The following is a 22128-nucleotide window of genomic DNA, read 5'->3' as shown; positions in this document are numbered from 1 at the left end:
TGGCATCTTCAGAATGAACTGAAAATGAATCCGAACATATCGTTTGTTTAGCTTACTACTTTTAATTCAGCGAGTATTTAACGAAAATATTTGTAAGAATCATTATTAATACTCGTTTAGAATGAGAGTGTTGAAATCATTTTGTCTTAGGCGGCAATTAATCCGCTAAATTGTATAACGTATACATAAATTCTAAAATCTTTTTGTAAAACGATGTGATCGGGGAGGGGTTTTAAACTACGCGTTATGTAACATTGTTTTTAATAATATTAAAGCGATTAAAACAATAACAAAGGTATTTATGATACATAATTTTTTTTTTATGTAATAGGAGGCAAACGGACAGGAGGCTCATCTGATGTTAAGTGCATGGATACTCAGATTGCCAGAAGGCTCACAAGTGCGTTGCCGGCCTTTAAAAGTTACGTCACTCTGTGGTCACGTAACTTTTTACTAGAGTTGTAAAGAAAACCGTTACGGCGCGTTACAAATTGCACTTTGAGTTTGATTCTAATACATACCCCGCGCTGTGATGTCTCCTTTGCAGTAGGGCGGAGCTCTGAGGCCTAAGCAGTTCTGGGGCGGGTGGTGGTCGAGGGGGCAAGGGGGGCGGGCTGTTGCCTGCCGCTGAAGGGGAACTGTCCTGCCAGGATCCCTAATAAAAATCATTTATTAAGATTAAAGGCTGAGAAAAATAGATCAGAAGTGATTTGACACTTCACATAAATGATTAAATTAGAAACATTTAAAAAACAATTTAACGAGTATTTCTTTTCAATAAAAAGTTGCCTTTTTAAATAACTTTTAACTAATATATCCTAATAATGCTTTTCATTCATTTTATTTCGGCTTGGAAATAGTAAAATTATCGTTTTTGAATAAGTTTGACTTTCAAATCAAAATATTTTTAATCTAGACTCCGAGAAGCATAAATTAGTATTAGATAAACAATAACTCACATGATGCAAAGTGGGAGTGGCGGCTGAGTCTCGTCTTCTACGTGGAGGGAGTGGTGGCGGAGTCCCACACGAACTGGATTCGCCTTAAATTATAATCAACTTTGTAATATATCATACCTTGAAACATTTAAATGTATGAACATAAATGTTATAAGGGCCCGTTGTATTACGTAAGCAGATTTACTGCAATTATCCCCCCCCCCCCTCCCCTCCTTGTTACCAAAAGCAAAGTTCTCAAAAATAATAGTACAAAAACGTATAAATTTTTTGTAGGAATCCTCGAAAATGCATTTCGTTTACAAGCATAGACAATGTGTAAGTAATATGTGTAAAAAAGTAAATAATAACTGTTGACGTAATCACCAAATAAGAATATCAAAGCCCCCCCCCCTCACATAGTGCTTACGTAATACTTGAATGGCCCCTAATGTATGTCATTGCTATAAAGTAGATATTGTAAAACAAAAATAACAACTATTTAAATGAATAGAAAGGAGATTTAAATGCAAATAGCTTTGTCCAGAAAAAAATTTACGACTTCACCACCAACAATTTTAAATTTTATCATTATACTACATAAGTATTCTAATTTCATAGATATAAAGTCCAAAGTATTTTTTTTTTTCAATTTAGAGATATACTTACATGACTGCTGTAGTGATGATGGTGATGTGGCTGAAGGGAAACTGAACGTAGGAGGCCTGTAAAGATAGTTTGAGTTCAAAGTCAGAGTAATAAAAGAGTTTATATAATATATATACAGTCAAAAGTCAAAACCGTTTACGACAACATCGTTTAGAACTATATACCGGTTATATTGACCAAAATCAAAGGTCCCGGCTGAATTCTATTGTATAAGGTTCTTAATAACAATGTCATCGGCTATTACGACTATTGGTTTTTACAACAGATATATGTATATACATACACACACACATAATTATATATATTATATAACAGAGGGCAAACTGGCCGGCGGCTTGATAAGTGATACCGCCACTCATGGACACTCACATTGCTGAAGGGCTCGCAAGTGCGTTACCGGCCCCTTAATAATTGGTACCCTCTTTTCTTGAAAGGACCTTAAGTCGTATTGGTTCATAAATACATCGGTGGGCAGCTTTCGCATAGTATTATATAAGAATGTATCAAGATTATCACTTACCTATCTAGATGGAGCGGGCTCGCGTTAAGAAGGCCTGGAGGTGGAGGTGCGGGAGAACGTTTGGGAGACATGGCCGGACTTCTGCAATAAATTAAAAAAAAATCAGATTCATAGTGCTTTCAAAGGTACTATTTTTAAGAATTTTATTTGTATAGTTTTATTGCATTCAGAATAGAAAACAATTTCTTACCTAAATAACTCAGGATTTTTCGGACTGGGAAGTGGTTTATCAATATCCGGCGTATCTGATGTACCTGCTAAAAATAAAACACGCGGATGACAATCAATAAAAAAAATTTTTTTAACTGAATTATAAAATGCAAACGTACAAAATATCTGTTATGTACGTGAATTTTTACGTACGTAACCGGGTGCATAATGCATTATTATATATATCATATCGTTACGGACGTATTTTACGTTTAATATTTATAAAATTCATAAATCTACAAGCGTATATCCTTCTTAATAACTGATGATAATTTTATTAAAAGTTCATTAATCGCGAAAATATTAATTTACATAAATCGTCAAGGCCGTCAAATAAGGCCTGCTATCCCTAGAGAATAGAAAACATTTTTTTTTTTATAGTAATTATTTTCTAAATCTTATTAGTGTTACATGTTTTATTGATTGTATTGACTGTTTTGACACCAGGTTTTCGCGTGCTTTCAAGGCAGGGCAATCAACTGGCGCGCAACGTGACCAGATTAGAACCATGTCTAATTAAAATGTTGTCGTATTAACGTCACTTATGACGCATTTCGTTCTTTCATACTTATAATTCATTTTCAAGCCATTTTAGCGGCTCTGGATTTCTCTTTTACCTATCCTGTCTGCTATATTTCTTACCTATAGAATGCAAGTGGTGGTGAGGTGGTGGGGGTGGCGGTTCGTGGTCTGCCAGCGAAGTGGTAGAACTTAAGGCGCTGTGACGAGGTAGTAAGGGTGGGACTCTTTCCTGTGAGAGTGAGCAAAAAGTTATAAATTAGTAGTGACTTTAAAGTTTCTTTCTCTCTAATTGTCACTCATTTATAATATTTAGACAATGCATGTCACATGCACGAGAATGTAAGTGCTCCTATTTCACCATGCCTACTGCTGATAGAGGACAAATTTTTGTTTTTCATTTTTATTATTAATTACTTAAGATGTTATGTAGAACATGGTGTAATGGTTGCAGCTCCTTACAAACATTGTGTAAAACAAAAAACTTGGCGATTAAAATGAGTGGCGGAGAGTTTATTGTCAGTTTTTCTCTCCCGTTCTACGCCCTTGATTTGAGAACTGGCAGTAAACGTAAAATTAGAAGCATTTAATATATATTTCTTTATTAACGCTTATAAGTGTACATTGTGTTACCTAAATAATTAAATGATTTTGACTTTGACATTCGTAGGTAAAATATAGAAAAATCTATTTATTTTTTATCAAATATTATCTGGAATCATTACCTGTTCATTCCTCTTGCAAGCCAAGTGGTCCATACTTCGGGAGTAAAACAGTTCCGCGTCTACAATAGCCCCGCGAGGGGACAACGCCGCTCCCCTAGACCGAACAGTCCCCATACTCGATGTCATATTGGAGACACAACTTGTGCTGTTACATCTGTAAAAAAAAATCCTAAACTACTGCGGAAAGAGAACTGGCGTGATAGTTGTGAATTATAGTCGACGCATTAAGAACTGAGGCTTTGGTATCATAAATCATATTTATTTGTCTGTCTCGCTCGCACTTACAGGTCTAATGGAGACGTGTAGTGATGTGCGTAAGAATTGTAGAGCTGCATATCGATAACGGGATAGGTACGAACTATATTCTAAATTATGTTAAGTACATATTAATAGGATTAACTTTTCGCTATCTGAATTATTTCTGATATTATTTTTAAAGTTTTTAATTTGTAAGATAAATGTCACCATTTAATTTCTTCAAAACCATGTTAGAAAATAAATTATTCTTTGATACTGTGACCTCAAATCCCATGATGGTTCACTTTCTCCACTGTATCCAATAATCTTTGGTATTAATCTAAGATTTCTGTTTGCTTTCTTGATAATACCTACTTATATAGAGTCAGACATATTTTACTGAAACACGCCGTATATTTTGGCGTTTAAGACATGCCAGTTAAGTTACCATATGACTAATTGTGGTGATAGAAAACTAAAAAGCACAGTCGTAATTCGAACTCACGATCTCAGGGTTGGCGCTCGAGTTTTTAGGCTTAGTTGCTAAATTCAAAACTACCCTCACTTTCTAAAAGTGTAACATTCGTGTTAAAATCATCGGACGCCTACATTTTTCATGAATTTTAAGTACCTCGACCTATTTTCTTTTAACTTACCGGTCATGCCGCGGCGAATGATTATCTCTGGGCGAAGGTGGTTCATCTCGCGCTGACATACTATTCCTAAGAAAGAAACAATAAATTATGTAAAACATACTAATTATAAATAATAATGTATTTTGATACTCGGCCGAAAATCACTGCAGAAATCTGTTAACCCATATTGGTAAGATAATAAACGCACCTGGTGCTATTAAGTGTAGCGACTGACTTGCTTTTGTCAAAAAATGCAAGTTTGTCAAACAAACTCAGTTGGCCAAGTTGAGCCAATGAGCTAGAACTTGAACGCTCCAGCCGGGGACTCGTTAGAGATCTATCGCCTGAAACAATATTTTAACTTTAATTATTTTGTAGATAATTAAAAGTATATCTAAGCTAAGGTTTTCCATGATTATTGATTTTTCAAAAATTGGAGGTGCTACACACTTGATATGTGGTTCGATTTTCAATTACAGTGAAACTCCATGTAACGCCAACCGCCTAAAGCGACGAAATCACTCGGCTTTGGTTGGTTTAGCGTGCCTTCCATACACTCTACATAGCATTACACCCACTCTCAATAACGACAATTAAATAATAATAAGTACTTTTTAAGTTAAAACTGCGGAGCTATGTATGTACGTTCTTTTATCGCTGTATTGTCCTAGCCCGTAGTAAACTCGACTCTCGGCATCATACGTACCGAACTTTCTAAGAAATCCGTTATTTTGTTTACTAATAATTAGTAGGATCACGTGCAGGCAATATTAATTATTAATGTTGCCTGCACGTGATGACGCACTTTGTCACGAAGATGCCTCAATGTCGCAAAATGAATAAAATAAGTAAAATAATACAACATATATATTTGTTGGTGAAGCAAAAGCGTTAGCATAGCGTTCAAGTACGAATTGTTTTTTTATGTAATTACTAACTTTTTAACGAAATAAACCTTTTCATTTTCTAATAAAGATTTTTCTTTCCATTTAAAGACAACTTTAAGTAACGTCAAAATATGCACAGTCCTTTGAGTGTCGTTATATAGAGTTATCACTGAATGTCTAAACTATAGCAAATATCTAAAAATACTACAGGGATACAATTAAATTAATAATAGGGAAAAATAGTTTTTTGTCAAAATCTGGTTTGTTATACAGCTCGAGTACTTTGGGAAAATCGGTGAATTTCTACCTTACTTCTATACTGAAGAATCATTTAGCAATATCAGGCATAACTGGGATGTTTTATACAGAAACCAATATAAATGATTTAAACTACATTAGGACGTGAAAATACAAATAAATGATATGAAATATTTACCTCTATCGTCCTGATGTATAGGTAAAGAAGCGAGAGACGCGCCATCCCATGTACACATACTTGTTGGTGAAAGTTGGGCTACACCTGAAAACGAAATTAATATAAAAACATTGACGATTAATCAGAAATACTTTTGGCAAACATTTTTATATACAGTATCACGTCATTCGTTATAACGAAACTCTCTTTAACGTAAACATGAGGTATATTTGTTTGGTTTAACACAAAACCTGCACTCACACTCATTATAACGCCCAGTCACTCTCTATTACGAATAAATACTTGATATTTAGACAAGAACAACATACTTAAGTGTAATTTTTTTAATTATCAGATTACAAAACTAAGCTATTGACGTGCAAAAATTTCTTAGAATGGCACATGAGGTCAAAGACAGCCGTCTCGCCTTTGTTATTGTTAATTGCATTAACACGTGTGCCATTATTCTTAGATAACTTAATTGGTTAATTTTGGTGTTTTTTTTCTCTTCCCTCTATATAACGAAGAATAATGCTCGGTCCCTTAAATTCGTTATAGAAGTTACACTGTATTTGCAACTTAGCTATAGTTATTTTAAAAACTTTTCAATTATCACTCACTCAACGTATCCTCATTGCTGGATATATTGGAAGAAGACTGGTGATGTTCCGTTGAACGACGAATCTTCACCGGCTTCACCGAAAGCTCTGGGTATTTTCTAGGCTGTAAATTCAATTAATATTAATTTTTAAAGTGTATTTTGGGTATAGTAAAACTAGAAATAAAAAAACTCCTCAAACTAAATCAGTACATACTGCAATGGAAGTTAATTTTAGTTATCACATTCAAGCTAACAAAAGAGATAGGCTGTAATTTGTATGTTTCTTAGTTCTCTTGAAAAAGAGATAGAAACAAGTGCATGCAAATAAATTATAGACACAGAGCAGTGTTGGCCTAGTGGCTTCAGCGCGCAACTCTTATCCCTGAGGTCGTAGGTTCGGTCCCCGGCTGGGCAACAATCGACTTTTTGTCTATGTGCGCATTTGACATTCGCTTGAACGATGACGGAAAACATCGTGGGGATACCGATTTGCCTTAGATCCAATAAGTCGACGGCGTGTGTCAAGCATAGGACAAATAATCATGAAATAGATACAGAAATCTGAGGCCCAGACCTAAAAAGGTTATAACGCCACTGGTAATAATAATAACAGTACATAAATTATTATATTAATGTATAACAAAATATATTTATATAAATTATAAAGGCCACGAAGGCAAAGCTTAAAGAACGTAAACAATAAGAAAATCCATTTAAAGTAAATTTGTATGTTCTTGTATACTTACAAATTTGGGCGTAGGCTTCGTGGGAGGTCTGGGTTCGATTTCCAAACTTTTATTGTAGAGGTAGTTGGTCACTTCATTGTCGTCCATACCCGGAAACGGGTCCAACGTTTCGAGAAACGTCTGAAATAATAATGTGAAAATTGAGATAGATGTCGTTTTAATGAGTATAATCTTAATATATATAAATTACGTGTCACGTTGTTTGTCCGCTATGGACTCCTAAACTACCGAACCGATATCAATCAATTTGCACACCGTGTGTAGATTGATCTAACTTAAAAGATGGGATAGCTTACATCTCAATTTATACCCGCAATATTATTTTATTGCAAAATATTTGTAAATTATTTGATAGTCACAATTCTAATTATGGCGCTGTGTTGAAAGTACCAACGTTTCACATAAGCTACAATTTAATGGCATAAACACCAAAAAAGCATGGTGGTCCCCATGACTGGTGTTCTCCTACCGTTTCCCTTGAATATGTTACTACTATGTAATATAACAAAAACCTTAGCCACAGCAACGCTTGGCCGGTCTACTAGTAATAATATAATCTCTCTCTCTATATAATCGGCTCATGTCTGAGCGTCGTGTTCAGCAAGCATCTGGAGCGGACTATCTGTTACTATCCAGCCCCTCTCTTATGACTGTATACAGAATGAGAACGATGAGACTTTCACTTGATCGGTCCACCTGGTTGGTGAACAGCCACGCGAGGCCTTCTGTGTTAGGGAGCGTTCAAGTATTACGTAACGCAATTTTTGGAGATTATTGGAAACCCCCCCCCCCCCCCCATGTAACTCGCCGTAACGTTTTTCAGTACCCAAGTAAAGTACTGTACCCAAGTATGGTAAAACGTTTTTTGACCACCTAGTGACTCTTTAGTTACTATTATGTGGTGTAAGTCGAAAAAAATATTAACAATAACGCGTAATTTAATCACCGCCCCGCATCGTAACGTTTTCTAAAAGGAATCCCCCCCCCCTTCCCAAAATACGTTACGTAATACTTGAACGTTCCCTTACCAACCAGGATCAGTTTCTCCAAGTACTCATCGCCTCTGCGCATTGTATGGCCGAAATAAGACACGAATATAATATAACAAAGTCCGTTTATTTCCAATCCGTGGCCTTATGCCTTCCATCTTGCTGACGGCAACCAGCTTGTCTAGGTAATCTGGTTGGTGACTGTGACGTCACGGACGATATGATTAAAGTAAGTTAGAACTCTTCTGTAGAATGTTGTTGTGAGTTTTGTACGAACTCTAGAGTAGTTAGAGGTATATGTACTTTTGATAATATATGCAAATCGGTTCTTACCCTTGTCCTAGGTTCGATGGTGAGACAATATGGCTGATTCTGATACTGTTGAATTTCACCGGTGATTTCCGCTACTTTTCTCCTCTTCGAAAAGTTTATTAATTGCGAGTTTGGTAGGTAATCTAAAAAAGAAAAACCCTTTTTTACGAATTTTAGTATTACAATCTAAAAATTAAATCATATTAATATGTCAAGGTAAAGAAATATTATAATTTTATACTGCACGGTTCAGCAGTTTCAGAGATCACTTGATATAACCATTTTTATATCTAATATATAAAATTCTCGTGCCACAATGTTTGTTCCCATATTACCTCCAAACGGCTCGATTCTTATGAATTTTTTATGCATATTCAGTAAGTCTGATGAAATCGACTACTATCTATTTTTCAAACATCTCGACGGTCAACCCCTATGTTTTAGTATAGTAGATAGTTATTTTAATTGACTAAAAAATGTTTCTTAGAAATAATATATAAAATGGCATACCACGTTTGGCGGGTCAGCTAGTTATATACATAATATATACAAACCAAGATTCCCCTCCTCAATATGCAGAATGTTCGTGAGGTAGATCCCGCAAAAGGGCACACATGGAGGATTAATACTGCGAAGCCGTTCTTGGTAGCGTTTGAAGTGGTCAGAGTTCAAAGCGCGAAATTGTTCTAGAGCCCGAAGGAGACGGAGAGGCACCAGCTGGAAAGATATATGTCCCGTGTATATGTATATGTATATTGGAGACACACTGTCTTTACTACAATTACCGACTTAGTCAAGATTTGGCGGCGTAACGAGACATGTAACGAAGATTTTTTTAATAATAAATTAAATAGGTTACGCGATTTTTTTTACATCCTATCGTCTACATGGCGTATATAAAAAGCCTTTTTTATATAAAGTGAAGTGATTTTTAAGCTATTGCATAGACTTTATCGCGGGCTTTGAGCGCGGCGACCGAATCAAGTAATTCCGTAACGAAAATAAAAACCTAACACACGATGACGTAATATAGGTGCGGCCGGTGCAGCCGATACGCGTTAGAGTGAGACAGACTATATAGGCGTGGTAGTCTGAGTCTGGTAGATTGAATTAATATCAAAGAAAACAAAAAGTACTGCATAAATAAACAATTATAATTGCATAAGTTGATAAAAAATGGTGTGCAATAGCTTTACCGCGGCAGTCCCCGAGTGCCACACGTTTTATATATCGCTAAAACTGGTATAACATAAAATAAAGTATCTATGAAATTTTTAGTTACCTGAAATGTATTCCTCAATCTATGAACGCTGGCACTTCCACAGGCAGCGACCACAGCCAAAACACCATTAAAGTTATTCAGGTCCCGAAGACAAACAGCCAGTTCTAGAAACCTTGCTATCACCCCAGCTCGTTCATCCCCATTTTCGCTTTCTACAACCCATTTTTCCATCCATCGAGTGAACTGTAAGAAAAAATATTATTTAAAAAACCAATTCAAAATGAATGACTAAATATTCAAAAATACAAACGAAAATTGTGGATCAGAGTAAAAACGTTTCCATTAAATATATAGCATAACTCTATTTCTGCATTGTAAAATACACTTTAATGGAAGAACTTAAAGACACTATTACAATACGCGAGAATACAATTGCTTATAGTGGAGATTTGGGTTTTTATATGTGGAAGATTTTTAGTTTATAGTGTACTAGCCGTTTCCCGCTCGCTTTGCTGGGCGAATTAAAATAGGAAATAAATAAAATTTTATGTTTCATTATTTTTTTTTTCATATTTTTTATTCTTCGTTTTAACTTTCCGCTAAGAAAATTGAAAATTTTCGAAAATCGAGTTTTTAACAGAAGTTGACGTTTTGAGGTTCTAGGAAGCCTCCCCGAATGTTTCCGCGGTGAAGTCCGTATGTATAAATTTTCATAAAAGTAAAACAGCAATCAAAAAATGAAGGGACGTTGAAATTTAAAAAATAAATTGCCATAAACCATCTAGGAAAAATCGAATGGCAGTAGTTTCATGTCTATACGATCAGTGGTTTAGGCGTGAAGGAGCCTCAAACGAAGACCATTTTTCTTATATATTATATATAAGATATATTATTTAATTGTGTACAAAAGTATAAATAAAACTGTAGTATACCGAAGCACACTAGTGGGAGTGAGTCGACTGCCTACCGCCGCAGCGTGCGGACGTTACTTGAGTTCGGGGATCGTACCGCTTATAAAGTGAACCTATTGGTAGTGTTTCTGAGTATTTTACAAGTGGCGACGACGGAAAATTTACAGTTACAATGGTTGGTTGGTCAGTTTGAGAGACCAATGTTTTGCTATCACGGCCAATATGATAGGTCTTGACGATTAGTAGATAGCAATAGTTAGATCAATATGAAAGATCGATGTTTTGAGAGGTCAATTTGAGAGACCCATGTTTTGCTATCACGGCCAATATGATAGGTCTTGACGATTAGTAGATAGCAATGGTTAGATCAATATGAAAGATCGATGTTTTGTGAGGTCAATTTGAGAGACCCATGTTTTCTATCACGGCCAATAAGATAGGTCTTTACCATTAGAAGCCATGATCAATATGAAAGATAGTGGTTTTGTAAGGTCAATATGATAGGCCAAAACGTTCTTAAAGTCAATAAGATAGACTAAGAGAATGGTGTTAAGGTCAATATGATAGGCCAAAACGTTCTTAAAGTCAATAAGATAGACTAAGAGAATGGTGTTAAGGTCAATATGATAGGCCAAAACGTTCTTAAAGTCAATAAGATAGACTAAGAGAATGGTGTTAAGGTCAATATGATAGGCCAAAACGTTCTTAAAGTCAATAAGATAGACTAAGAGAATGGTGTTAAGGTCAATATGATAGGCCAAAACGTTCTTAAAGTCAATAAGATAGACTAAGAGAATGGTGTTAAGGTCAATATGATAGGCCAAAACGTTCTTAAAGTCAATAAGATAGACTAAGATAATGTTGTTAAGGTCAATATGACAGACCAAAATGTTCTTAAAGTCAATAAGATAGACTAAGATAATGTTGTTAAGGTCAATATGATAGGCCAAAACGTTCTTAAAGTCAATAAGATAGACTAAGAGAATGGTGTTAAGGTCAATATGATAGGCCAAAACGTTCTTAAAGTCAATAAGATAGACTAAGATAATGTTGTTAAGGTCAATATGATAGGCCAAAACGTTCTTAAAGTCAATAAGATAGACTAAGATAATGTTGTTAAGGTCAATATGATAGGCCAAAACGTTCTTAAAGTCAATAAGATAGACTAAGATAATGTTGTTAAGGTCAATATGATAGGCCAAAACGTTCTTAAAGTCAATAAGATAGACTAAGATAATGTTGTTAAGGTCAATATGATAGGCCAAAACGTTCTTAAAGTCAATAAGATAGACTAAGAGAATGGTGTTAAGGTCAATATGATAGGCCAAAACGTTCTTAAAGTCAATAAGATAGACTAAGATAATGTTGTTAAGGTCAATATGACAGACCAAAATGTTCTTAAAGTCAATAAGATAGACTAAGAGAATGGTGTTAAGGTCAATATGATAGGCCAAAACGTTCTTAAAGTCAATAAGATAGACTAAGATAATGTTGTTAAGGTCAATATGATAGGCCAAAACGTTCTTAAAGTCAATAAGATAGACTAAGATAATGTTGTTAAGGTCAATATGACAGGCCAAAACGTTCTTAAAGTCAATAAGATAGACTAAGATAATGTTGTTAAGGTCAATATGACAGACCAAAACGTTCTTTAAGTCAATAAGATAGACTAATTCTGAGTACATGCTTTAAAGTCAATTTGATAGACTACTTTTATTAGTAAGGTTTATTAGATTAGACCGTATTTGGTTTAGTGACAATAATCATTGATATTGAGATCAGATTATTGTGCAAAGTATGCGTGATGAATGTTTCGTAAATAAATAAGATATATTTATACGGGTATAAACCTGTAGGTGATTAGTTAACGTGTCGCAATGATACAGTGATGTGTTCTGACAAGAACAGATCAGAATAGATACGGTCGTGTGTTCTGAAAAGAACAGTTCATCATTGTCGTAAGACACGGTAATATGTCCTGAAAAGGACAGTTGTTAAACGTTTTCGTAAGATACGATAATATTGTTCTGAAAAGAACAGTTTATTAGCGTTATCGTAAGACGATATCGAAGTGTTCTGAGAAGAACAAGTTCGTACGTTTCGATGGCTACGCGCAGAAAAGGGTAAACTTTTTGCCGCGCCGCGTTTTATCGCCTGCCCTACCAATCAACCCTCCGCATTTTGACACCACATGTTACTACTAGTTATCACTCCGATATGGCTCAGATAACACCAGCGTTTCCAGGCCTTGATCATTTCGAGTGCGAAGGCAACCAAGTCTCAGTAGGAATCCGTTGGGAAAAATGGAGAAGAGCACTAGACATATAATTTTTGGTCGCTAATATTGATTCAAGCATTAAAAAAGCGAGCTTCTTTATTATACGTTGGTGGGCTTGCATTGCAAGAGGTGTATTACAACTTGCCTGGAGCTCATGTCGATGAGATCGATGGCGCTGACGTTTATGAAATTGCTATACAAAAATTAAATGAATATTTTTCAACAAAACAAAGCAGATACTACGAACGATATTATTAGACTAATGAAACAAGAGGAAGGGGAGAGGTTTGAAGCTTTCCTTTTACAGTTGCGAACTCAAGCTGGTACCTAAATGCCGTTTACAGCTAAAGATGAACAGTTAATAGACCAAATCGTAGAAAAGGCCCGAAGCTCAGAATTAAGGAAGAAAATCCTGACAGGTGGAGATTCGATAACACTTCAACAAGTAATTACAATTGCTATTACGCTTAAGACGGTTAACAAACAGTTTGATTCGTTTGATAAGCAAGGAACAAGTAAAACTTTTGATACGAAAATTCAGAAATTAACCGGGTAGATGCAAGGAAATTACGTGCGGTTCGAAACTCAGCGAAAACATGTTTTCATTGCGGCAACAGCAAACATTTATCATTTGATAATAATTGGCCAGACAGAGATAAAAAAAAAAATGTTTAAAATGTGGAGTCGTTGGTCATTTTAGGGATTATTGTAAGACCAAGGTACAAAAACGGAAAATACATACACGAAATGACGAATACAATGGAACAAAGACACTGAAAATAAATACAGGAACACACTAAGTTACCGATGAAGTGGATCTATGTATCCCATATAGATAATGACACAACTATCAATAATTGTAAAATGGGTGGAGAAATTGTTGTCCGGTTGTGAAGGGACAGCCAATTGTACTGACGACATTGTAGTACATGGATCTGATGAGTTGCAATACGATAAACGGCTTGAAAATGTGTTACAAATACTGAAAGATAATTAATGTTCTTTTTAACCACGACAAATGCAAGATGCGACAAACAAAATTGCGATACGACACACAAAATTGAATTTCTGGGACATCTACTAACTGAAAAAGGAATAAAGCCATTGGACAAATACATTAAAGTAATCCAGGCTTCAAAAAAGCCCTCCAACATTGAAGAGATACAGAGTTTTCTTGGACTCGTTAAATACGTCGGTAAATGGATACCCAATTCAGAAACACTTACATAACCCCTTCGGCAAATAATAAGACTTAGATTGAGCTACTAACATTAAAAATACTGGACAGACGTTCATTCGAAGACTCTTCATTTGAGACCCTCAAGATACGACTGTCAAACTTAAAAACACTTGGCTACTACAACCCGGTGGATAGAACGCAAATAATAGCAGATGCGTCTCCAGTTGGTCTTGGTGCGGTGCTCGTACAAATTGATCGTCACGGACCTCGGATAATTGGGTTCGGCAATAAAAGTATTACTGATTGCGAGTCAGACGGAGAAAGAAGCCTGGCTCTGGTATGGGCAGTAGAACATTTTAAGATTTATCTACTGGGCAAAGAGGTTGAGCTTATAAGTGACCACAAGCCTTTGGAAACTATCTACGGTAACAGATCCAAGCCTGGTGCACGCATTGAACGATGGGTTCTGCGGCTGCAGGCTTACATGTATAAAGTAGTCTACCGGTCAGCGAAAGAGCACATCGCATACCCTATTTCACGCCTTTGCCACTCTGCCTACCCAGTTCCATTCGACAATGAAAACTACATAAATGCAATTGTAGAATACAGCAGACCGATAGCAGTTCCACTTGTTGAAATTTAAACAGCCAGTGCAACAGACAGGGAAATAATAGCATTAAGAAGTGGTGTTTTGAAGATAAGTGGAATGAGTGCTATAAGGTAATAAAGCCCTCAGAGGGAATAAACTTATTATTCTTAAACAACGTCGTGATCGAGTTCTTGAGGCTGCTCACCAAGGACATCCTGGCTTTGTTGCCATGAAAGGTCGTCTAAGAACAAAGGTTTGTTGGCCTAAAATTGATAGGGATGCTGAAAGTCGTGTTAAAACCTGTAAAGGTTGTACGCTGGTTTCATCACCTAAACCTCATCCAACTAAAAGACGAGACCTTCCAAGTGAGCCTTGTCTTGATGTGGCGGTATACTTTTTGGGACCATTACCATCACACGATTACCTTCTTATACTAGTAGACTACTACAGTAGGTATAAGGAGATTAAAATTATTAAGAACATTACTGCCACAGAAACCATTATAAATCTCAAGGAATTATTTTCTCGATTGGGATATCCTGCAACCCTAACTTCCGATAGTGGCAATCAATTTACAAGTCACAATTTCAAAGCGTTTTGTAAGGAGTGCGCGATTGTAATTTACAATACAATACCCTATTGGCCACAGGTTAATAAAAAAGGTAGGTGAAAAGGATTGGAAAGAGGACCATCTAGAAAACCTTGTAATGTACAACAGCACCCCTCATACAGTAACAGGAAAAACCCCGGCTGAACTCTTCTTTCGTAGACAGTTTCGAGATAAAATTCATACATGGAACATAAAGTCATATATTCAGATTTTATAAACAGAGATAGGGAGGATAAAGAAAAAGGAAAGGAATATGCTGATAGGAAGAGAAAAGCGGCGAATAGTCATTTGGGAATTGGGGAAAATCTAGACGTCAAAATATGATGAGAGGAAATAAATTGGCTCCTAATTGTGGTCCAGAGTCTCACACGGTAACAGATGTAACGGTGGAGACATTAGGGTAAGAAATGATTCAACGGGGAAAGAATACCGCAGAAATGTTGTCCACCTTAAGAGGGTTGAAAATGGTGAGTGGCAAATCATTAACCACCACGCAGACGACGGGGTAAATGGTAACGAAAATGAAGATTAATGACTTATCATCCTAAAATGTAAAAGAAACAAAATTAAAGTTAATCTTCGAATCATTTGATAAGTTTTTATTAATTTTAATAAGGAAGGGATGTAGTATACCGAAGCACACTAGTGGGAGTGAGTCGACTGCCTACCGCCGCAGCGTGCGGACGTTACTTGAGTTCGGGGATCGTACCGCTTATAAAGTGAACCTATTGGTAGTGTTTCTGAGTATTTTACAAAAACTTACATTTGTGGTGTGTTTAATAATCTTCAATAGATTGGGACTTGTTTTTTCTTTATCTTTCTTTGTCCATACAGCACCAACTAATTCTGATGGTTTAACCTGAAAAAGACAATTAAATATACTATTGGTATTTGTGCGAAACCAGCTGCCCACTGAAGTATTTCCGAACCAAAAAAATAATTGTGATTCGAACAAAAAGTCAAAAATCATTTATTCATGTAGGTAACACAATGTACACTTATAAACGTCAAAAAAAAGTACACATTAAATTCTTCTAATTTAATATTTACTGCAAGTTCTCAAATCAAGGGCCTAGAACGGACTAGAAGAACTGGCAATAAACTCTCCGCCCCTCTTTTTAATCGCCTAGTTTTTTCTTTTACACAACGTTTGTAAGGAGCTGCAACCATTACACCATGTTCCACATGACATCTTAAGTAATAAATAAAACAAATATTTGTCCTCTATTAGCATGGTGAAATAGGAGCACGCACACGCGTGGGAACGCACACTCAAGCCACTAGGCTTACCCCTGCTTTAGTCCATAAACATTTTAAATCCTTTTTTTTCCAGCTGGTCCGATCGTAAGAGGACTCAAAGAGTCTACTGAACTGAGTACTACCCGCATTGTGTGTTCAATAAATATTTCTTACCTGTTTATACAACTGAAACTCGAGCAGCGTGAGTTGTCTGGCCATTTCCAACGGGTGTAAGGCAAGAGGATGCCAGTTGTATCTGTCTGGGTCTGCCACGTGTTTGCAAGTGGCAGGTGGCAGACGATCGAATACATGTGCCACGCCCCCTGCTAGGCTGTCTGTATCGCCGCCGGTAAAACTCTGCAAAAAAATGTAAGGTTTTGCCAAGTGCTGATCGGGAATACAAAGCTGGTATCGGGTAAGATTGGCTCAGTATGTATGTTTGTTTGGATTTGCAAAAAAAGAAGAACGTTTCAATATTTTACGTCAAATTTACGTAAATTCGTACAAATGCACCTTATATTTGTCATAAAATATTACACGCATTCACGCAAACACTTGTGTTTGATTAGTTGTAACACTAAAACTAGTTTTGCTCAAAAAACTGTTTGAAATATGTACCACGGAATAATTGTAATCTAGTTATCCACACCACAGGGACTAGTAGGGACTAGCGATAGATGAATTAAAAAAAAATTAAACATATTACACAACTTCATCACCACCAACATAACGTATTATAACTTGTTATCTATACAGGGTGGCCAAAAAGTCGTGGATCAAACGCAAATAGGGGATAGATAAGGTCATCAGCGGCAAAAAATTGTTCTACGGGAGGTCTCTAAGGTCAACCCCTGCAGAGTTATGATTTATTTTGGTTTTTATATGAAAATTGGCTTTTTTTTACTAATTCTTCTTAAAATTCGAAAATATCTACATCCTGTATGTTTCTCATAATATCCACTAGATTGGTACTGATGAGTTCTTGCGTTAGACATACTATTTATAGTTGTTTATTGAGTGTATTCAAGATAATATTAAGTGATACGTTTTTTTTTATCTTACTAGCTAGACCTGTGTCCCGAATGGCAGAATAAGTATTTTAAACAAATAAAGAATTGACTGTTAGGCGGGACGATGTTCGCCAGGCCAGCTAGTTTATAATAACTATTCACTTTCGAACTACTTATACATATTAGCTATAACATAAGATGAATGGTAAAAGCTTTATTTTTACGCACGCACGTCACTGCTACACTACAAAACCTCACCTTTCTCTGTACAATTTTGAGTACACTCTGCACCCATTTCTTCATAGGTTTCCCATCAACCGACTCCAAAAAATCCTTTAATTTTTCGAGCAATGCTGGGTCACGTTCAAAGTCGTAGAAATGTTGGTCCACCCAGTGTCTTAGTACGTTGATTACTCTAAAAATAAAAAAAATATACCATAATTAGTTGAACATGAAGCCATATTTTCTCTATTTTTTGTTTCAAGTGGGTTTTTTTATAAAACAGGGGGCAAACGGGCCAATGATCTGATGTTAAGTGATACCTTGTAATGAACACTTTCAATGTGAGAGGGCTCGCGGGTGCGTTGTCAACCTTTAAGTATTGGTACGTTCTTTTTTGAAGGACCCTAAGTCGAATTGGTTCGGAAATATTTCAGAGGGCCGCTGGTTCCACATAATGGCGGCAAAAACTGCGTTAAAAACGTTCAGTTGTGGAATGACGGAAGTCGAGATGATACGGGTAGAATTTAGTATTGTCTTGACGATAAAACTCAGCTGCAGGTATTAATCCGAACAACTCCTTTGAACACTCTTCGAAGTAAACGCGATAGAAGATGCAGAGTGACCCCACATCTCTACGCAACGCCAAGCCGCTCATTTGTTATTAATTGTTTTCATTCAATTACAGACGCATATAACTATTGAATACTAAGTCTTTTGCTTTTTAATTAAAAAACCTAAATATTGTTTTTAAAGTTCGTAAATTACAATTGTCATTCTTACCGAAATTTGACAGGTTGTTGGAACTCTTTCCGATATCTCTTCCAATCTTCCCGCGCCGTATTCTTACTTAACTTCTCAGCATCGCTACTCGCTGACATTTCTTCTACGCACTCAGCTGTGAGATAAAATTAATTTTAAAGTCTAATACGGCAGAGTAAGAATAGTGCAACTACGAACATCAGTGTTGGTATTTTTGTATAAAACAATACAAAGAAACTTCTATTAAATATTACTATTATTATAATGGTAAAGTAAGTACGGGAAGGAATTCTTTTCAGAAGCTACATACCAACATATGGAACATTTTGTCTCTACCCCATAAAAACCTAAGTACTAAACATAATAAGTACTAGTATAAAACAATTATTGTCAAATGTCTATAAAAACCTTCCCCTTCTAGGAATAAATAAAAATAACACTCCAATTGGTCCAGCCGTCTTCTAGTTTTGAGCTTAGCAACATATTTTGCGATTCATTTTTATTTATATAGATTAATTCTTATGACTGTGTTATTGAGACCATTTTGTTATTGAAATAAAATATATAATATTTACTTCACGTGTAAAGATCTAAACACATTTCACAGGCTTAAGATCTCTACATAAAAACGAAATCAAAAACATAAATATGTCATGCATAAATAATTTTATACATTACCGATATTTAGATCTAGATCCATAAGCGACGCGTGCGGACTTATATCCTTTTTTGGTAACTTGATCCTTGGGACTTGCGTGCGCAAATTTTAAGATGTTACATATGACAAATCAATGTTAGTTTTTAAGAGAACACCATACAATTGATTTCTTTAAAAACGACAGGTCATGGCGTAAAGTGATTTTGTTAGAATTCAACGAGGCAGATATTTTTTCATATATTACATATATTTAATCAATTTATATGTTCATTATGGTTTTCGTCATAAAATATTATTGATATATAGACATAGTATGTTTTTATGACCGACATTTAAATTCCTAAATATAATCTCACTAATGTTAAATAAATATCATTCGAATAAATGATATGTAAATCTAAACACACACACACACACACACCAACAATCTACACGCATTCTCTCTGTATATATTGATTAGTCTGTCATGGGCGCTTCAATTCAAAATTTAATTTGCATTAAGTAGCTGTAAAGTTTTAACAAATAAATAAAAGGTATTTGAGCCTAGTAAGAAATACACATTTTGAAATTGGTTCTAGAGATATTGTTTATACTCACAGGTTCTGGGTGTATCGTAGACCTCGCTCGGCTCCGGAATATGAAACCGCTCAATGAGCAGGTCGAGCAGCTCGGCCGGTGAGCAGAATGAGCGGTAGGTGGTTAGGAATGTTCGCACGAGGTTCAAATCCGCGTAGATGTGGTATGTTAGTCGTTCTACGAGTTTTAAGAGGGTGGCTCCCTAGAAGATAAATTAGTTTTTAAGCAAATTTTCAAAAGGAGGTTATCAGTTTCTTCTATTCTTGGAATTGGAAATTTCAAAGCATAATTTGAACATATTATATTATTCCGATTTCAACCATGTGTTCTAGTTTTTAATCCGCCTAAATATAATTATTTTTCTATTTCTTATAATAGTTTTAGTAACAATTATGCTTATTTTTTTTATTTACTATATACTTTTACACACAAATCTTCCAAGACTTCTTTACTTACACTGTTAATTTTTTCTCTACTATTTTTATTATTACATTATTTTTCTTTTTTGCGTCTGAGGCACAAACTAACTGTTGTTGTCTCTGGCACAATGACCAGCGCTGTGGAACACGTCAGCTCCACAGCATAATGCTGAGCCAGGGCCAGTTACAACCACTACACATTCACATTACACACTTAAAATGTACCTTATACCTTTTTTTCTTTCCATAATTTTTGTTATTTTTCTTTTTTGATTATTATTATTATTATGTATGTATCTGTGTGTGTGTTTCGTTAGTAATGAATGTCATATCTATGGCTATGGCATGTATTTATATTTCGTGAGTGTATGTTTATTTGTTCACATATTTATTTCGAAAATAAAATTCATATCCCGATTGAAATAAGGTTCATTTCACATTAGGAAACTGTCCAGTTTCATCAAAATCGGTTAAGTCGTTTTTTAAATATGTATGTGCATTGCAGTCCAGTACCCTCGTAAGTGTAATTTTTACTTTAATTAACAATTTAGACAGATATTTTACTCAATTTTAAGAAAGAAATACTTTAAATAAATAACTATTTACCTTTATAAGAGGGGTAGGGCCTGCCCGTTCTTCCAACACTATATTATCAGGCGAGTCGGGCTCCGCGAAGCGATATAACGACACCGGTGGTAGTTTTAGGGGATGCCGCCTTTCTAGTTCTAGTAATATGCTAAAAATTATGAAATGTATTAATTCAATAGAGTATAGTTTAATATTATTTTTTAATTTTAATATTATTATAATAGTTTTTTTGTGTAAAAACTAAAAGAAATATCCTGATTTGAAAAAATAATACTTTTAAGCAATTTCAAGCAAGCCAAAATATTTAAGACCAATTCCTTATAAAATATTAGCTATACTTTTAATATCAATATATAAAATGGATACATTCACTAACAAATAAAATGTATGAATAGACTCAGATGTTCAGACTCGTATTGAAATTAAAAAATGTGCCCGGCCAAAAAGGTTTGCCATCTCTGACGTGTTAAAAAATGATAGCTGTCAGAATTCTACGGAATTAAAAATCAGAGTAAGTATAGATTAATGCTATAAATAATCACCTGTCCAAACTTCTATCAAGCATTGGCTTGGTGTTCAGCATAACGAGGTCGCACATCCAATTTCTTTTTTCAGCGGCTGAAGCAGCCGAAAGAACTATTGGTCCTCCGATCCGGGGTGTTAGTTCCATTAGGTTCCGGCCCTCTGCAAAATATTTATATTGTTTATACTTTATTATTCTCATTTTATAATCGCGATTTTAATATTAAACGCTAAAATGTTTATGTACAACTTTCATTTGACATACGGGCGTGAGGCGTCATACTTAGCGACGACTCGAAACTGAATTACTCTTTATCGCCCAAGCAGCAGAGTTGGGAATTATATGACTTTTTTCTTTGTTTATGAAACTAAATCTTTGAAATAAGACATAGTCATCAGTAAGAGTAGTGTAGGGCAACTACGTGTTCAAGATTAATTAAAATTTTGGAAGGCGCAAGTTGGTTGGTAACCAAAAAATAAAGAAAATCCCTCACTACGTTTATTGGACGAAAATTTAGTTTTTATGTTAAAAATCAACTAACCTTCACAGTCAATTTTATCGACAATTTCTAGTTTTCTAATATGAAGTTTTTCCTTTAACTTCAGTTGTTGAGGGCCACCGGACGCAGCATTACTATTTACAGTTACCTAAAAACATATAATTAAAATTAAAACGTGAGCGCATTTTATTTTCGCAGTCATATTTCTGAAAAATTCGAGAAAACCTGTTCTAGCCCCAAAAAGTTCATAAAGAAAGTTACTACTAAGAACACAAAAATACAACGACAGAGACATAAATCTCTCGGTTAAGGGATTTATACACATATAACTTTTTGTGAGATTCAAATTATATTAAAATGGGTACGGTACACACACCTATTAAGCAACCCGGTAATTTTTAAATGATTGCAAATACCAATAAATATCATTATCTATTTGGGCTTA

General features: G+C 35.3%; 1 protein-coding gene across 3 annotated transcripts in view; it reads right to left on the bottom strand.

Moving 5' to 3' along the window:
* LOC125055050 (protein son of sevenless) overlaps window positions 1-22128 on the bottom strand; it is a 31167-nt gene that overhangs the window by 1732 nt on the left and 7307 nt on the right. For 2 of the 3 annotated variants that reach the window (XM_047657254.1, XM_047657255.1), the window contains exons 12-35: window positions 21726-21831; window positions 21204-21345; window positions 20680-20809; window positions 19676-19856; window positions 19099-19170; window positions 18442-18556; window positions 17698-17854; window positions 16604-16786; window positions 15954-16049; window positions 9683-9865; window positions 8955-9117; window positions 8422-8543; window positions 7100-7219; window positions 6373-6475; window positions 5774-5857; window positions 4659-4794; window positions 4472-4537; window positions 3579-3732; window positions 2977-3085; window positions 2315-2381; window positions 2125-2205; window positions 1605-1660; window positions 960-1042; window positions 522-655 (exon numbers count right to left, since the gene is read on the bottom strand). In XM_047657254.1, coding sequence (XP_047513210.1) covers window positions 522-655; window positions 960-1042; window positions 1605-1660; window positions 2125-2205; window positions 2315-2381; window positions 2977-3085; window positions 3579-3732; window positions 4472-4537; window positions 4659-4794; window positions 5774-5857; window positions 6373-6475; window positions 7100-7219; window positions 8422-8543; window positions 8955-9117; window positions 9683-9865; window positions 15954-16049; window positions 16604-16786; window positions 17698-17854; window positions 18442-18556; window positions 19099-19170; window positions 19676-19856; window positions 20680-20809; window positions 21204-21345; window positions 21726-21831 — 2843 coding nt within the window. The remainder of the gene's footprint in view (window positions 1-521; window positions 656-959; window positions 1043-1604; window positions 1661-2124; window positions 2206-2314; window positions 2382-2976; window positions 3086-3578; window positions 3733-4471; window positions 4538-4658; window positions 4795-5773; window positions 5858-6372; window positions 6476-7099; window positions 7220-8421; window positions 8544-8954; window positions 9118-9682; window positions 9866-15953; window positions 16050-16603; window positions 16787-17697; window positions 17855-18441; window positions 18557-19098; window positions 19171-19675; window positions 19857-20679; window positions 20810-21203; window positions 21346-21725; window positions 21832-22128) is intronic. The other variant, XM_047657256.1, reaches the window with a different exon arrangement.

Source organism: Pieris napi, chromosome 13 (assembly GCF_905475465.1).
Source record: "Pieris napi chromosome 13, ilPieNapi1.2, whole genome shotgun sequence".
Lineage (NCBI taxonomy): Eukaryota > Metazoa > Arthropoda > Insecta > Lepidoptera > Pieridae > Pieris > Pieris napi.
This window is presented reverse-complemented; position numbering and strand designations above follow the sequence as displayed.